Raw genomic sequence first — 17,009 nt, forward strand, 5'->3', positions numbered from 1 at the left:
TTTATGAGTTATCTGTGCAAATACATTTTTGCATTATGAAAAAGGCATTTCCTGTCAACTATGAATTAACTCATATTCAACAATCTAATGATTATGGAATGCTAGTTTTGTATATGGAAAAAAGTCGTCCAAGGTATGAAACAAGATAATCCTTGATTGAGGTTTCAATTGTGAAGATGTAGACATTTGCAATAGGAGATATGTATTTTGTTGATTTTATGATTGCGATTCATCATTGGTCTATTACTTGGTTAGACTTATAGTTTGTGGGGGTTTAGGGGCAATGCCCGCAATAGGGGTCAAGGGGTAGTGCCCCTAATGAGGGCCTAGGGACAGCACCCCCATAGGTTCCATGGGGTAGTGCCCCTTGTGGGGTCCAAGGGCAGTGATCCTGGTGCATTCCCTATCACAATACAAGATGAGGTTGAAGGGCAAAGCCCCCACCACCAAGCCCAAACTAGCGCCTTCAAAACTGTAATGGGCACCCTAGAATGCCCAAAAACTAACCCCACTGCTGATAGGAATTTAGTCAAACAGTTTGCAGCCAATTCCTTATTCCTCCGTTTAATGTTTCAATGTTTCTTTTTTTGTTTTAAGTCTTTGCACAGGTATGAAACCACATAACATGAACTAAAAAGAATTTACAATAATAGGCAAGCTGGAAATTGAACTACTACTGTTATAATATTATTTCCAGAATTAACAAACTCAAATACAAAGCAGGTTATTTTCAACTCACTAAATACTCCAGCATTTTGACATAATGTTCCAACAAAAGTTTCTAATTCTGCTGCTACAGTAACATGAATAGTGCTGCATGAATAGTGCCAGATGAATAGTGCCATGTGAATAGTGCCAGGTGAATAGTACCCGCGTGAATAGTGCCAGGTGAATAGTACCCGCGTGAATAGTGCCAGGTGAATAGTGCCGCGTGAATAGTACCCGCGTAAATAGTGTCGCGGCCTGTAGCTGGAAATGCAACCAAATAATGCTGCTGCTTGTAGCTGGAAATGCAACCAAATAATGCTGCTGCCTGTGGCTGAAAAATGCACCCAATCTGCCTGTAAATGAAGCTGATCGCAAAGGATTCCAAAGGCCAAACCCCAAGGGAATGACGTCTAGAATGTCACAAGAGAGGATAGACGTCCTCTAATGCCAAGAACGGATCTGCAACTCACACACCAAATTCTTCTCATATTCAACCTCCCCAATGAAGCCACAAAAGCTCCCTTTTATTCTTTCTCCAAGGGGCGACCCAACTCACTCAAACAATGTGGGATAAAACATGTTCAAAATAAAACATATTAAAATATTCACTTATGTCTCCCTTGGTTGCCCCTTTGATTTACACATATCTCCATAAAATAAATATTAAGTAACACTTTAATATTTTACAATTAAATTAAATGTTACTTTAATAAAACTTCAGGCATTAAAATATATTAGCAATCGGACTCCGAATAGCGTGAGTGATAGCTCGTCGGAAAGCTCTCGCCAAGGAGTATCAAATCCAATCACCAAAACTAGCCTCCGTTGTGTCCTGCTGACTTACTAAAAATAGTAAGTATGCCTGAAACTAAGTAAATCAACTTCGTTTTGGCCCAAACTGGAAATGACTAGGCCAAAACACTCCAGGATCCCTTTAAACCCTTCGTTAGCCCTCGGGACCATGTAGAGCTAGGCTAACGCACATATGCTTGGTCAATCTGCTAGAGTGGGGACATTATAGTCCGCCCCCCTTGAAATTGCTTGTCCTCAAGCAATCTCAGTCCAGCCTGCTGTATCACCTGCTCATTCTCCCATGTAGCATCTTCCTCCGGCAGGTCTCTCCATCTGACCAAATACTCCTTCACTATCCTGTTTCTGAGTTTCCTCACTCTGGTGTCCAGAATAGCCTCAGGTACTAACACGAGCTTCCCCTCCTCATCCAAAGGGGGTAAATCTGCAGAAGGTACTACACTCTGACCAATAGCTTTCTTAAGCCTAGACACATGAAATACATTGTGTACTCGACTGCCCTCTGGAAGCTCAAGCTCATAGGCGACTTCGCCCACTCTGCGAATCACCCTGTAGGGACCATAAAATCTAGGCTTCAGCTTCTCTGCCCCGCTCCTCTTGAGAGATGACTACCTATATGGCTGTAGCCTCAAGTATACCATATCCCCTACCTCGAAACTGCGCTCTACCCTATGCTGATCAGCATACAACTTTTGTTGATTCTGAGCTTGCTGTATGTTCTCCTTGAGCACTCTCAGGATATCCTGACTATCCTGCAATAAGTCTTTCGCTTTGGGCACCCTGCTGTCCCCCAAAACCAGATCCATGAAGCTTGGTGCTTCATAACCATAAAGTGCCATGAAGGGTGTCATCCTGATGGACATATGATATGTAGTGTTGTAACAATATTCTCCCATATGCAACCATCTAACCCAAGCCCTCTGCTGTGTAGTCACATAGTTCCTCAAATATCCCTCCACCCATTTATTCACAATCTCCGTCTGCCCATCTGTTTGCGGATGATAACTAGTGTTGGGTGTAAGATCTGTGCCACACAACGTAAACAACTCTTGCCAGAAAATACTCATAAATTTACTATCCCGATCACTGACAATGAATCTAGGTAGCCCATGTAACCTGAATATCTCTCTGAAGAAAAGATCTGCCACCTGTGCTGCTGTGTAAGTGGACGGAATAGCAAAGAAGTGAGCGAACTTCGTTAAGCGGTCTACCACCACATAGATGCAATCCCTCCCTTGCACTCGTGGCAACCCAGTGATAAAGTCCATTGAAATACTTTCCCATTTCCTATCTGGGATGGGCAAGGGCTGTAGTAAACCTGCAGGGAACATGTGCTCTCCCTTATTCTGCTGGCAAACTGCACACTCCCTGACATACCTCTGAACATCATCCTTGAGCCCTCTCCATGAGAATCGCTCTCGGATCTGCCTATAGGTCTTGAAGACCCCCGGATGCCCAGCTGTAGGTGCATCATGAAATGCCCTAAGTATCGCTTCTCTCAACTATGATGACGGAATCAAGTAAACTCTGTCCTGAAATCTGATCAATCCATCTATCACCTCATAGCGATCATCCTGTGTAGTACCTGAAATCAAACCAGACGCCCAAGTATCCCCGACATACTCTGCTATAATCTTATCCCTCCAATCTCCTGTAATCTCTGCAAGAGCACAAATGTGAGGTCTTCTGGATAAGGCATCAGCTACTACATTCCTCTTCCCTTTGACAAACTCAATGTCAAAGTCATAAGCCTGCAATTTAGTGACCCACTTCTGCTGCCTGTCATTCAAGTCTCGCTGGCTCATGAAATACTTTATGCTATTGTGATCCGTCTTGATCACAAACTTCCCTCCAACCAAGTAGGATCGGAATTTGGCCAAGGCATGCATGATGGCCAACATCTCACGATCATAAATAGAATAGCTCCTCTCCACACCTCGGAGCTTCCTACTCTCAAAAGCAATCGGGTGCTTCTCCTGCATCAATACTGCTCCAATCCCATCACCCGATGCATCACAATGAAGCTCAAAGGGCTTCGTGAAGTCTGGTAGAGCTAAAACTGGACACGAAGACATCACCTGCTTGAAATGCTCAAAACACCTCTGTGCTGCCTCTGTCCACATGAAGGCCCCCTTCTTAGTAAGATCTGTCAAGGGAGCAGCTGTCTGAGAAAACCCCTTAACAAATCTCCTATAAAAACCACATAAGCCAAAGAACCCCTTAAGCTGAGTAAGGTTCGTAGGTGTGGGCCAATCAACAATAGCTCTAATCTTTTCAGGATCCACCCGAACTCCCTTTGCACTGATAATATGACCAAGGTACAAAAGCTCTGTCATCCCGAACTCACACTTAGACTCCTTGGCATACAGGGACTCTCTCTCCAAAATAGATAGCACCTCCTCAAGATGTTGTAAATGCTCCCCCCATGTCTTGCTAAAGATCAAAATATCATCAAAGAAAATCAAAACGTATCTCCTCAATTGCCCCCTAAACACCTGGTTCATGCAACTCTGAAAAGTAGCAGGAGCATTGGTTAGCCCAAATGGCATAACCAGAAACTCAAAATGACCATAGTGACACCGAAAAGCTGTTTTCTCAATGTCCTCTGCTCTCATACTGATCTGATGATACCCTGATCTCAAATCTATCTTTGTGAATACACATGCCCAATGTAGCTCATCTATCAGCTCATCTATCCGCGGAATGGGGTACCTGTTCTTAATGGTTTTTTTGTTCAAGGCCCTGTAGTCAATGCACATGCGCATTGTTCCATCCTTCTTCTTAACCAAGACAACTGCTGAAGCAAATGGGCTTTTGCTTGGCCTGATGTGCCCCATTTCCAACAACTCCCTAATTGCCTTCTCTATCTCATCCTTATGTTTCTTAGGATGACGATAGGGAGTGATCATCACTGGTTTGGCTCCCTCCTCGAGCTCAATAACATGCTCTACACCCCTATCGGGAGGAACCCCATGAGGAATATCACCAAATACCTTGGCATGCCTGTCAAGTATCTCCTGTATATTTGGTGGATGACTCTTCACTCGAGGCTCCGGTGAAGCTGGCATAACTAAGCACTCTGTTGCCCACTCTATGTCATTATGTCGAAAAAGTCTCTCCATTCTCCTCAAAGACACTACCCTGCAACTCCCATCTGAAAGTCCCCTGAGCACAACAGTCCTACCCTCATGCTGAAACCTCATCTCCAACTTCGCTAGATTGAAAGTGAACTCAACCAGCGATGCCATCCATGTCATACCGAGGATGACGTCGTAATCTCCCATGTCCACAACATAGAAATCATCCTCCAACTCATAACCATCTCCAAATCTAATGTGAAGATTCGAAACCTTCTGAGTACATAATAGCTTTTGGCCATTAGCCACCATGACTCTAAAACCATCATGCTCCTCTGTCTGTAAGCCTCTCCTGGCTACCAACTGTGTATCAATAAAGTTATGCGTAGCCCCAGTGTCAATAAGGGAAATCACCTTCTGTCCCTGGATAGTACCTCTCACCTGAAAGGTGATTGCCTTCTGAGCCCCGATTAACCGTGCCAATGATCTGTCATCCTCAGCAGCTCTGCTCCTCTCTGTAGTACTACTCTCATCTGAATCGGAGTGCTGATCCTCCCCCACTGACTCTGACTCCTCTACTGAAAAATACTCCATTTGATTTGCCTTAGCCTTGAGAGGGCATTTATGAGATAAGTCCCAAGGCTCTCTACACTGGAAGCACAGTTTCTTCTTTCGAAGTTCATTCAAGGTTTCACTGTCTAGTCCTTTTGATCCTTCTTTGGGTTTGTTATACTCTTTCTGAAATGGTTTTTTGTCTTTGTCCTTGCGGTAGGAAGAATCTGTTGAATGGTATTTTCCTTTGTATACCGAAGGGGCTAAATCCCGTGCCTTTTTAGTTGCTTCTGCTAAGGTGAGTGGATCATGTCCCTTCACCCAACCACGTAATGGATCAGCAAGCCCATCACAAAATAACACCACCAATCTCCTAGGAGAAATATCAGTAACAAGTACAGACAACCGCTGAAACTCGGCGATGTAAGCATCCACCGAACCTGTTTGTTTTAACTGTGCTAGCTCCTTGAAATGTAACTCGGGATCCCTAGTGTCAAATCTCTCAATCAATCTTTCTGTGAATTCCTCATAGGATGTAATCTGATTATGCCCCAAAGTCACCATGCCATGATGCCACCATTCATGCGCAACGCCGTCCAAATGCATAGCCGCATACTGCATAGCCTCCTCCTCAGGCATAGGATTAAGCTGTAAGTATGTATCTACCTTCTGCACCCAAGCTCGTGCAGTCATCTTCCCTGAAGCATCATAATAAGGCAAGGAAAGTTTTCCAACTTTCTTTCTTAGCTCAAAATTCTGATTCCTCCCTCCTGCTCTAGGCATATGTCTCATCCTCAAGTCCATATAATCTCTGAGGGAAATATCCGCCTGAAACTCGGGTCCACTGGCCTCCCAGTCCCTCCTGAACTGACCCTGTAACTCAGTAATCTGCGGTTCGTTCACTAGTTGAACCGGATCCCTAGGTGGAAAGGTGGGTAGAAGAGGTCTCGAGCTCGTTGTTCGAGCTGGGTGTGCAATGTGTCTAAAGTTATCCGCCTCAATCCCATTGTTGCCATGTCCATTATTACCATTAATGTTATTCTCAGGGCCATTGTTGTTGCCTCGGCCTCCATTATTATCATTGCCCCTATTGTTATCGTTTCCCCCATTGTTATTGTTTCCATTGTTGGCATCACCTGGATTAATATTAACGCCCATCTGTCTAGCCATAAGCTGCAACATCATGTCCATTCGCCTATTCTGCTCCTGCTGCATACACTGCCCTTGCTCTAACGTACCCAGTAACTGTCTGAACATTACCTCCCCTGATCTGGAACGATATTTCTCTCATCTCGGTCACCCATACTGCTGTCCTGATCGAAGAATATTTCCTCTATGTTTGTATGACTGGATTCTATGTCCACCTGCACGGATGAACTAGACTGCTCACTCTGACTATCCGGATTTCTATTTTGTCTGGCCCTGGTATTGCGAAAATTATAATGCCCCTGTTGCATGCTCAATCATACATTCTGGACCTGTTTTATTTCTGCAATATGTTTTGGTGAAAGTTTCCCACAAGATGGCAGAATCTTCTGCTCTAATACCACTGTAATGGGCACCCTAGAATGCCAAAAAACTAACCCCACTGCTGATAGGAATTTAGTCAAACAGTTTGCAGCCAATTCCTTATTCCTCCGTTTAATGTTTCAATGTTTCTTTTTTTGTTTTAAGTCTTTGCACAGGTATGAAACCACATAACATGAACTAAAAAGAATTTACAATAATAGGCAAGCTGGAAATTGAACTACTGCTGTTATAATATTATTTCCAGAATTAACAAACTCAAATACAAAGCAGGTTATTTTCAACTCACTAAATACTCCAGCATTTTGACATAATGTTCCAACAAAATTTTCTAATTCTGCTGCTACAGTAACATGAATAGTGCTGCATGAATAGTGCCAGATGAATGCCGCGTGAATAGTGCCAGGTGAATAGTACCCGCGTGAATAGTGCCAGGTGAATAGTACCCACGTGAATAGTGTCGCATGAATAGTGCCGCGTGAATAGTGTTGCGGCCTGTAGCTGGAAATGCAACCAAATAATGCTGCTGCTTGTAGCTGGAAATGCAACCAAATAATGTTGTTGCCTGTGGCTGAAAAATGCACCCAATCTGCCTGTAAATGAAGCTGATCGCAAAGGATTCCAAAGGCCAAACCCCAAGGGAATGACGTCTAGAATGTCACAAGAGAGGATAGACGTCCTCTAATGCCAAGAACGGATCTGCAACTCACACACCAAATTCTTCTCATATTCAACCTCCCCAATGAAGCCACAAAAGCTCCCTTTTATTCTTTCTCCAAGGGGTGACCCAACTCACTCAAACAATGTGGGATAAAACATGTTCAATATAAAACATATTAAAATATTCACTTATGTCTCCCTTGGTTGCCCCTTTGATTTACACATATCTCCATAAAATAAATATTAAAGTAACACTTTAATATTTTACAATTAAATTAAATGTTACTTTAATAAAACTTCAGGCATTAAAATATATTAGCAATCGGACTCCGAATAGCGTGAGTGATAGCTCGTCGGAAAGCTCTCGCCAAGGAGTATCAAATCCAATCACCAAAACTAGCCTCCGTTGTGTCCTGCTGACTTACTAAAAATAGTAAGTATGCCTGAAACTAAGTAAATCAACTTCGTTTTGGCCCAAACTGGAAATGACTAGGCCAAAACACTCCGGGATCCCTTTAAACCCTTCGTTAGCCCTCGGGACCATGTAGAGCTAGGCTAACGCACATATGCTTGGTCAATCTGCTAGAGTGGGGACATTACAAAAACCACATAGACCTTCATGGTGAACATTGAATACCATTTTCATATTTTTTTAAATCCTAGTAGACATGTCATTAACCAAACAAACATGGAAAGGTTGTAACTTTTTTTAAAAGGTAACTAAAATCATCCCTAGGTATGTTAGGGACGGCTAGCCATCCCCAAGAAAAATGGGTGACGTTTGGATGTCCCCTGGCTGTCCTAGGGACGGGTAGTCATCTCCTGATATACCCTGCAATTTTTTTTAAGTCACCAAGACGTTTCCTAAATGTTGACAAAAAGAGGACTGAGGGGTGGGGGGGGCGTTTCCTGGACATGCCCACATCCCTGAAACATCCCCCTATAAGGGATGAGAGTGAAAAGACAAGGGATTCATCCTTGGGGAGCATTGATTTCACATCTTATATTGTGTAGAGAATTGTAAAGTCCTTCAAAAGTGAGAAGTTCCATGTTGCACAAGTTGATTAGAAGATAGCTTCTTCCATAGAATAGGGTATATAGAATAAGAAGGGAAGGATATAATCAAGACTGACATTGATGAATGAATAACTGAAGTTAAGATCAAAAATTAATTTAGGGAAGCTAAATGAAGTCCTGATATAGAATTTATGCTAAATTGGAAATCAAAATAGCTACCAAGTGCAAAAGGATAAACAATTTTAAAATTATAAAAAACATGTCTGTTGAGAATTAACACAAAAAATAATGTGCTCTATGCAGAGACGATAGATTTTGCTGCCCCACAGAATATGGTTGTTAGTCTCAATTGATAATTGGTGGAAGGACACCCCTAAGTGGGCAAGAGAAATCCTCAGATCATGCGACCAATTATAGAAAAAAAAGTCAAATCAAATGATAACCCCATTCAAAATTATAAAGAAATGTTCAACATGAAAAACCAAGTTGGGGCTAAAGGAACCAGAGAGGAGAGTTCCAAATAAACTGAAAATATTTTTGGGCTTTGTTCCAGAGCTCCTTGAAAGGATTAAGGCAGGGAGGAGCATCTAGGAGCACCTGAATGAAGTCAGCCATCAGAGATGTCAAGAGATTGAAGCTTATCGTTCTCTAAATACTAACAGCACTGGCAGCTGGTGGAAGCCAAAGAGGCAATCCTCTCTAAATAATAAAGGGAAAACCACTAATACTTCTCACAGCTCAAGATTGATACACGCAAGAATGCCCATATTTATAAAAAGTAAGTCCAAATGTACTCACAGTGTGAAATGGTTAGGAGAGACTTGACTTCAAAAAATGCAATGAGGAACCATCCATCTACAATGAATCAGGAAACCATTTAGCTTCCTTAAATTTGCTATCAGCTTCAGTTTTTCATTCATCGATGTCAATTTTGATTACATCCTTCTCCCTCTTATTCTGCATAGCCTATTCTGAGGAAGAACCTATCATCTGATTAGCTTGTGCAATATCATTGCAACAAGAAACTACACCCTTCCAAAGGACTTCACCATTCCCTACATACAGTCTAAGACTCAAAATCAAATCAAAGGGGCTTGTCAGCCCTTCACAACAAAGTGATCATCATATTAAATGTCAAAAACAGAGTATGCTGCTACAGAAAGTATTACACTTTAAGGTTCTGTTCCTGATATGACCCAGGTTTGCACAGGGTCCACCCTGGGCATGGCAGGTACCCTGTGGGTCCTTCTGTACCTTGGGTGAATCCCAGCCTGTCCCTGCCCAGAATCAGATCAGCTGGGTACGAGAGGCAATACTGCAGAACCTGGTAACTGCGGAAATTTCATGAGTTTCGTTAAAGGGTGTGTCCTGTAATGTATTGGGTCACAAATAGTTTAAATATCCATTAGATGTATTAAAGTGATTTTTATGTGTTATCAGTTTCCTCTAATCACCAAAGTAATCAAAATTGTTGCATTTAATATAACGAACTTAAAAAGAAAGTAGATATTGGAAGCTGATGATGTCATCTTAACTGTTAATACTGTAACAACTTCTTGCTTTTTCATGATTTTATCTTTTCAGTCTATTATGCAGTCACAATGATTACCTTATGTTTGCATTGGAAACTCATTAGTTTAGTCTTGCTTATCCAATTTTGTACAAGCAATTCACTAGTGTAATTTTGTTGTTGTATCTTAAGGATTTGTGTGTATTTTCATATTTTTATGCTTTGATTTTCAAATTTTGCAGAGACTTTACCCAAATTTTTAAAATGGAAAGATTATACAAAATAACAAAATTCCTGGGTATTTTTCTTTCCACCATTCTCAGATTTTTACCCTTAGTATTCAGAAAGTTGCAAAAAAGCCCCCAATATTTTGAAGAATTTTAAGTTGTACAAATCTTTGGGTTAAGAAATCAAAAAACAAGTGCACCTAGTTTTAGTCTTTCCAATGTGAAAAATGGGTTTATGCTTTCTAAGTTAGACTTCTAGTTCTTTTTAAAATCAATGAGCATTACAGATTAGTGAAACAATTAAGGGTTTAAAAGCCTAGGTATCAACAGCATTTTAATAATCAGCAACCGTTCAAGCCATTAACAATTTTAGGTACAAATACTATTTTGTAGCAAAAGCAGATGATTGCCTTATGTAATACTACATTTTCGAAAATCTGGAAGTCCCAAGAATGACCTATGAATTTGCCTTGTTTGCCATTCATCAAATACATCAGCTTTGCATAACAATCCTCCAAAGGCTTGGGCTAATCTTTCTAAGCCTCAGAAAAATTGTGATGTGGCCATTAAACAAGCCACTAAAGACACCCTATGGATGGTAATTTACTATCTAGGGTGTGTACAATAAATGCTAACCGAATTAGAAAAACATATACAAAAGTACAAAACTACTAACATTCTATACAATAAGGTGGGCAAGAAAGGGATATGTAACATAAGCCTAGCAGCTCTCTTTACTTCACAACTAAAAGCATTTTTTCTCTCCATTTATCATATCGATTTTATGCAATTTTAAGTAATATTGGAAAATTTTCTATAGATCATAATTTGAGTTTACAAGTATGTTAAAGAATGATAATTAATTCCAATTAGTCAGTTCACAAGTTTTAGTCATTTACAAATGCTGAATGATAATAGGGTTTAGAGCAAACTTCACATATGCCTCAATTGGCTTGATATGGATTTTCTTTTCCTTTTTTCGCTTGCCAACTAGACCACAGCCCTCAGGCTGTAACAATCTGTTGGAAGGGAAACAAATAATATTTTCTCTTTGAGGCCAAAGGACAGTTTGCAGAGCAGACAAAAACATGAACTTTTTTAGACTTAAAAATGGTAACAGACAGTGATCAAGGTGAAGGTGAGAGAGTTATGTTTCTCCGGAGACAAATATAAGCACATACTCGATATGCTAAGGCCATGCATATTAAAACCCAACCTTCCTCCACTCCTCCATTGAGTGTGATTGTGTCCATGGATGGAGATGATTGCAAACTCTTGCATCCACCCTCTCCCAAGCAGTCATACATCTCATCTGCTGAATATTGGACCTTGAGCAACAGCCGAAAACCATAGTAGAGGAAAGATAAGTGCTTTATCCACCTCACAAACACCGGTATATGCTGTCACACCAAATGATTTAAATCACCTCTATTCAGAATAATAAAGGAACACTCTATCTACTGCCAGTAAAGTGACTCCTGCATTGCTAACTAGATCAAATTGAAATGGATTTCAAGCTTCCACAGTCCAAACTTTTTGCTAGAAAATTTATGGTTAAAAAAATGCATGTGCAGTTTATAGAATCAATGTTTCATATCACTCTTCCATCATTTATCATGAGGACCAATGTACTAGACAGTAAAATAGAGCCCATTATATGGACAATTTTTTTAACAAGTTAGTAGACATGTCTTAGGTACTTCTTGTAACTTGTAATCACTTATTCGAGTTCAATATATAAGGAGCTCCAATATCCTTCCTAAATAAATCATTCATTCTGAAAATGAATCAAAATGGTTTTTCAATACTTTGTATGTAGCTTTTCTGGGATTTATATGTGCAACAAAACTTAAAGCTTAATCTACTTTCCAAATATATGTTTTGTTGCAAGAATGGGCAGTGAAGTTTGATCTGCAATTTGGAATATGCAAAAAAATTTATGCATTTTTTTCAATAATTATATAAGGATATCCAACCTACTTTCCAAATACATTTCTCATTCTATTAAAGGATAACCAAGTATACTTGAATTTGGCTCTTCTAAAATTTTGTATGCAGTTTGGCTTCCCTCAAAACTCTCTTCTGGCATATGATTTTACAGCAAAGCTTTTGGAGGAAGGTGTTTTTCCAAATCCTATTGCAGATGCTTTTGTCTAACATTTGAATGAGCTAGCTCACTAAACATCAAGGAAACCAAAGTTTTTGTTGAATGTTTAGCTTCCTTGATGAGTGAGGTACCTTGCTTGAAAAGTTGGACGAAAAATTCTATGCAGTTATCTAGAAAAGAGTGTTGGTAAATGAAATGATATTTTACCTGGACATAGTATCCTCCAGTGAGTAGAAAAACAAGCAGCATCAAGGAAGCCACTGTGCCTACTCGCTTTATGCTAAGAATGGCAGCTCCAAAAAACTCTCCAGCTCCCTGTGCATATAACTAGGACATAAGTACACATTGTGCTCCGTTTTTCAGATCTGTCAAAAGGCATAATTGGAAACTTTACCTGGCCAGTGATGACTATTAAGAGTACGGCGAGTAAAGTGAGGAGAAAGGAAGAAACTGTCCTTTTAAATCCAGCCATGAAATAGAGAATGGACATGAAAATGATTGGATATAAGAGGTGGGCCATCATATCACACAGTGTACTGCATAAGTAGTAGGCACTCAACCTGTACATATCTGCCCTCCTTTCCTTTACCAGATAATTTTTCTCAAAGGGGAACACATACACCGATCCAAACAATGAAGAGGATGTCCAAAAGATGCAAATGTAAAACATCAGACCAACCTGTGACAAATTATATTGTTTGAGTCTTTTAGATTGAAGATTCCAGCAGAAAAATATTATCAAAGACTATGAGGAAGCTATTGAAACTTTTGGTCAAAATCTCCAACAGCTTTTACACAGTATAGTAAGCTTGAACAAATTATATTTTCTAATCAAGCATCAAGCCACACTTCATGACCCATCATCAATATAATAGATCTGTTATCTTGCTGGTATTATGAGGGGTCGAAAAGATAACATGAACCATCAACTCTAAAAAATTTAACATAGTTCTATCCAAAACCTTTCATGCTCAACTAATATGTCTGGGAAAGCTTGAATTCACAAAATATATTTTATTATGATAATTCATATTTGCATTTACTAGTAAGCTCAAATGTTTCTATATTTTATCTTACCTGGTCTCTTAGTTGAGCTTCAGTTTCAATCTTAGATTTCCACCATAGAAATCCAAGTAGAACTGCAACTCCTATGGCTTGAAAGAATCGTAATTTATCAAAGTAGTCTCTATAACGCTCCCTAAAATTTCTCTTAGATAGAACACAAAACTGTTCCCACCAAGATGTTGTCCATTCCTTTTGAACTTGAACTGCTGATTGCCAATGATCGGGAGCTTTTCCATACCTCTGCAAAGCCTCTTTCTCTTGTGCTTCCAATTCAGTTATATACATCCTCTGCAAATACTGGAATTCCAGTAACAAAAGTGAATCAGAAGTTCAAGGTTCCCCAATCATATTAATTGGAAAGAAAACTTCTTGAAATGAAATGGCCTACAAAATCATTTGGATCAACTTCTAATCCATGAGTACTAGATATTGTTACATATGAGAAGTCCATATACAGAGTTACCTATATAAGGAACTTCTATGTAATTCTATGTAAAACACTCATCTCAATGATGGACCATAAAGAGTGACCCAAAAAGTTAATCCAAATTACCTCTAAGCAATTTTATCCAAAATCTCCCTTTCATAATTAATAACTTCAATGGATTCATCTCTGATGATGAGCCCATTTAATGAGGCTTAAAACATTGGGAATATACAGTCAAACCCAGAAACCAATCTCAGAAGTTATTCATTGCAAACACAACCTACAAACTACAAGTTCGGATTCTCCACCATGAGCTTAATTCAATTTATACCTTGACTATCTCTTTTTGAAATTCTTGATGTCGTGAAACAGAAAAGGAGGTTTGGAACTCTTCTGGGAATATAATGTCATTGACTTGTCCTGTTGCTAAATCCAATACAAAGTCTGCAGGATTCATGGCCAACTGTGGCACAAACCTTAATGAAGCAAAGTAGGCCATTGTTTCCTTTGCTTGCCCAGAGTAAATTGGAGAACCTTCTGAGATGAGCAAAAGCTTATCAAACATATGGAACATACGACTTGAGGGTTGATGGATTGTCGTCATGATTGTTCTACCACTCTGAATCATTCATAAGCTAAATAAGTAATCATGAAATTAGATTCGGGTCGTTAACCAAACAGTTGAAAAAACCAAAGCAACCCACCTGAGCTATGCGTTGCATAAGTTGAAGAAGTTTAGTAGCAGTTGTGGAGTCAAGTCCTGAAGTGGGCTCATCAAGCAACAATAGAGAAGGATCCACTAAAATTTCGAACCCAATACTAGTGCGTTTTCTCTCCCCACCTGAAATCCCCCTAACGAATGCTCCTCCAACTCTGGTGTGCCGACATCTGATCATTAGCAACAGCCAAAAATTGTGTTTTAAGAATTACAGTCCCCAATTAATAAAAAATATTTCTTCTGAAAAACCTGTGAACAATTTTATTCATCAACATCCCAATTACACAACAGATGAGGATGTGTGGAATATTGTGGATTATTGCTTCTTATATTATAAACTCTAATATGCAAATGTATTAACTCTTTACTATGCACAGCTACAAAAAAAGTAAGAGTATTCAAGAGTTATAGGAGCTCTAATTTGGAATCGAACACATCCTCATTATTGAACATTTGGTATAATCTGAGATGTTGTTGAATTGCAAAAATTTCTCGAGGTTTTTCCCAGGAATCTTTATAACCAAATTCATTGCAAACGCTAGAGGTTAGAAGTTAAAACTTCAAATGTCCAAACAAGTACCCACTAATTACCTCTCTAAACCCAAATCTGCAAGGATAGTCTCTGCTCTTAAAAGTTTTTGTTGGCGACTCATATTGTTTGGGAGCCTCAAAAGGGCAGCAAAAACTAGTGACTCTTGGACTGTTAGTTGAGGAAACAATATATCATCTTGAGTAACGTATCCAATCCTGAGAGGATTCAAAAAAAAATATTAGGATGTTATTTCAATCTTTCATAGATCTGAAAGAAAGGTACAATAGATAGACATAGAAATGGAGAACTATACATTTATACCTCCTCTTTAGAGCAGTGTTATATGGGATATCATTGTAAGTTATATTTCCTTTGATATCTCCCTGCAGTCTACCTCCCACAATTTTGAGAAAAGTAGTCTTCCCACTTCCAGAGGGGCCCATCAATGCAAGAATTTGTCCAGGAGCTATGCTTCCAGTTATCCCATTGACAATGCTCTTGTAAGCCTGGTTGTTATGGCTGCTGCCAATAATTTGACGACCATTTGAAAGTTGATTCCATATTCCTGGGGGCTTCTGGTTTTGCACTCTGTACTCCACGTCCTCAAACTGCAAATGTTTTTTAAAAAAGTGAAGAAAGAACTAAAACAGTGCTCTGTGCAGGTTAGATCAATAAAACTTGGTACGAAAATTTTCAGTTTGTGAAAAGACCAGCATTGGTATTTAGGCAGGGTATTTTTATGGGCTATTTTTTGGTATGTTTTTCCACAAGAAAATTTATTTTTCAATTACTATTTTTTTAACAAACTCTTTACATGTTTTCTTAAAAATTGCAGAGTTGTTCAATTCATCAAAAGTCATATTTATTATGAGCAAATCTTGTGCTTTTTCCTTAGAACTAAATTAATGGAAAATATACACTGTATGAATAGTAATTTTATATTTTTCCATTCACCCATAATAGATATATTTCTCTTCTTTTCATCAGAAGAGAATCTGTCTCTTATTTTTACATTTGTCAAAAGAAATGATTCGTTAAACTTTTCACACAGTCAAGTACCTTGAGAAATATTGGAAGGGGAGTTGAGCTTGTGGTTTCAATGTCATATGAAGAATGCCTATGGCCATTGCTTAAGCTACGAAATTGAGTTATATCTGGAACTACAAGAACAAACATCAACACATCAGTAGTGTTACAGTTTCGACAGAATTAACAACATTAAAACACATCCTTTGTCATAAACTACTTCAATGATTTGTTCATAATGGATCACAGTTGGACAGGAAACAACCATATCTTTATCTTCCTAGGTAAATTTCAAAGCTCTCTTTATCTTAATTCTCGATCATAAAGCTAATATTTCTATTGATTCTCTTAATATTCGATCCTAAGGCTAATATTTCTATTGATGCTATTTTGGAAGGTTTAAAAAACTACTATAAGTGATACTGCTAGTTTCAGGAATGTGAAGTGCCCCAGATACGGGTAGTGCTGCAGACCCAGATGCCGCTTCCCTTTCTTCATCAAATTCTCTAGATCCAAATGAGCTTAACTCTGTTTCTTTGGAATCTCTTGTTTTGTTGTTTGTCATTTTTAGCTGTCTTTGCATAGAATGTGAGAGCAACTAGTTAAAACAGCAGAAGTCTTACTTACGAGCAGAGCACATTCCCTCATATTAAAAATGGTCGTTACGCCCCCACTCCTATCTCATGAGCGATTTCTCATATTCATGACTTATTCCATTTTCAACAACCAAGCAACACAAGTTTCATGTGAATTCTGCTTTTGGTATCTCAAGACAAAGTATACCAATTCAATTAAACTTTTTCTGGTAATTCTGGTGGGTTTTTTGGTAAATTAAATGAACATCTTGAATTTTGCATGTTTGCAAAAGGGAAGAGGACCGTTTACTGTCCATATTTCAATAAGTGTTCATTTCTTGTACATCGAACTTTTCAATTATTAATTTTAAAGAAACCAAAAAAGAAAAATCTAAAAGCCCATCAATAAATTTCACATATATCAATAGTCACCCATTTTTTGACAGTTTTGGATCATAATTGACCCATTTG

The 17,009-nt window shown here is 39.1% G+C and overlaps 1 protein-coding gene across 5 annotated transcripts; it reads right to left on the reverse strand.

Annotated features, from left to right (window-relative positions):
- Nucleotides 1–9,207: 9,207 nt before the first annotated feature.
- Nucleotides 9,208–16,579, reverse strand: LOC131077047 (ABC transporter G family member 26). 5 transcript variants are annotated; one of them, XM_059213521.1, is made up of 10 exons: nucleotides 16,437–16,523; nucleotides 15,997–16,097; nucleotides 15,259–15,545; nucleotides 14,997–15,152; nucleotides 14,392–14,575; nucleotides 14,019–14,306; nucleotides 13,273–13,557; nucleotides 12,590–12,874; nucleotides 12,403–12,510; nucleotides 9,208–9,682 (listed from the first exon to the last, which is right to left on the reverse strand). In XM_059213521.1, exons 1-10 carry the CDS (start codon nucleotides 16,459–16,461, stop codon nucleotides 9,644–9,646), a joined length of 1,758 nt encoding a protein of 585 aa, XP_059069504.1. In that variant the 5' UTR covers nucleotides 16,462–16,523; the 3' UTR covers nucleotides 9,208–9,643. The 5 variants fall into 5 exon arrangements, with proteins under 5 accessions (XP_059069504.1, XP_059069503.1, XP_057870402.2 ...); XM_059213520.1 differs by having other exon boundaries at nucleotides 9,459–9,719; XM_058014419.2 differs by lacking the exon at nucleotides 9,208–9,682 and adding an exon at nucleotides 10,934–11,488 and having other exon boundaries at nucleotides 16,375–16,579.
- Between the last annotated feature and the right edge of the window lie 430 nt (nucleotides 16,580–17,009).

This window comes from Cryptomeria japonica, chromosome 10, assembly GCF_030272615.1.
Source record: "Cryptomeria japonica chromosome 10, Sugi_1.0, whole genome shotgun sequence".
Taxonomy (NCBI): domain Eukaryota; kingdom Viridiplantae; phylum Streptophyta; class Pinopsida; order Cupressales; family Cupressaceae; genus Cryptomeria; species Cryptomeria japonica.

What these genes read in the sequence shown, in the direction of transcription:
- LOC131077047 (XM_058014419.2), bottom strand. Translation starts at nt 16,546, where the DNA reads ATGCAAAGACAGCTAAAAATGACAAACAACAAAACAAGAGATTCCAAA. An exon ending in TTATGCAACGCATAGCTCAG is followed by an intron (nt 14,307 to 14,391) that starts GTGGGTTGCTTT and finishes TGAATGATTCAG; the next exon opens with AGTGGTAGAACAATCATGAC. An exon ending in CTGGAGGATACTATGTCCAG is followed by an intron (nt 11,489 to 12,402) that starts GTAAAATATCAT and finishes TTGGTGTGACAG; the next exon opens with CATATACCGGTGTTTGTGAG.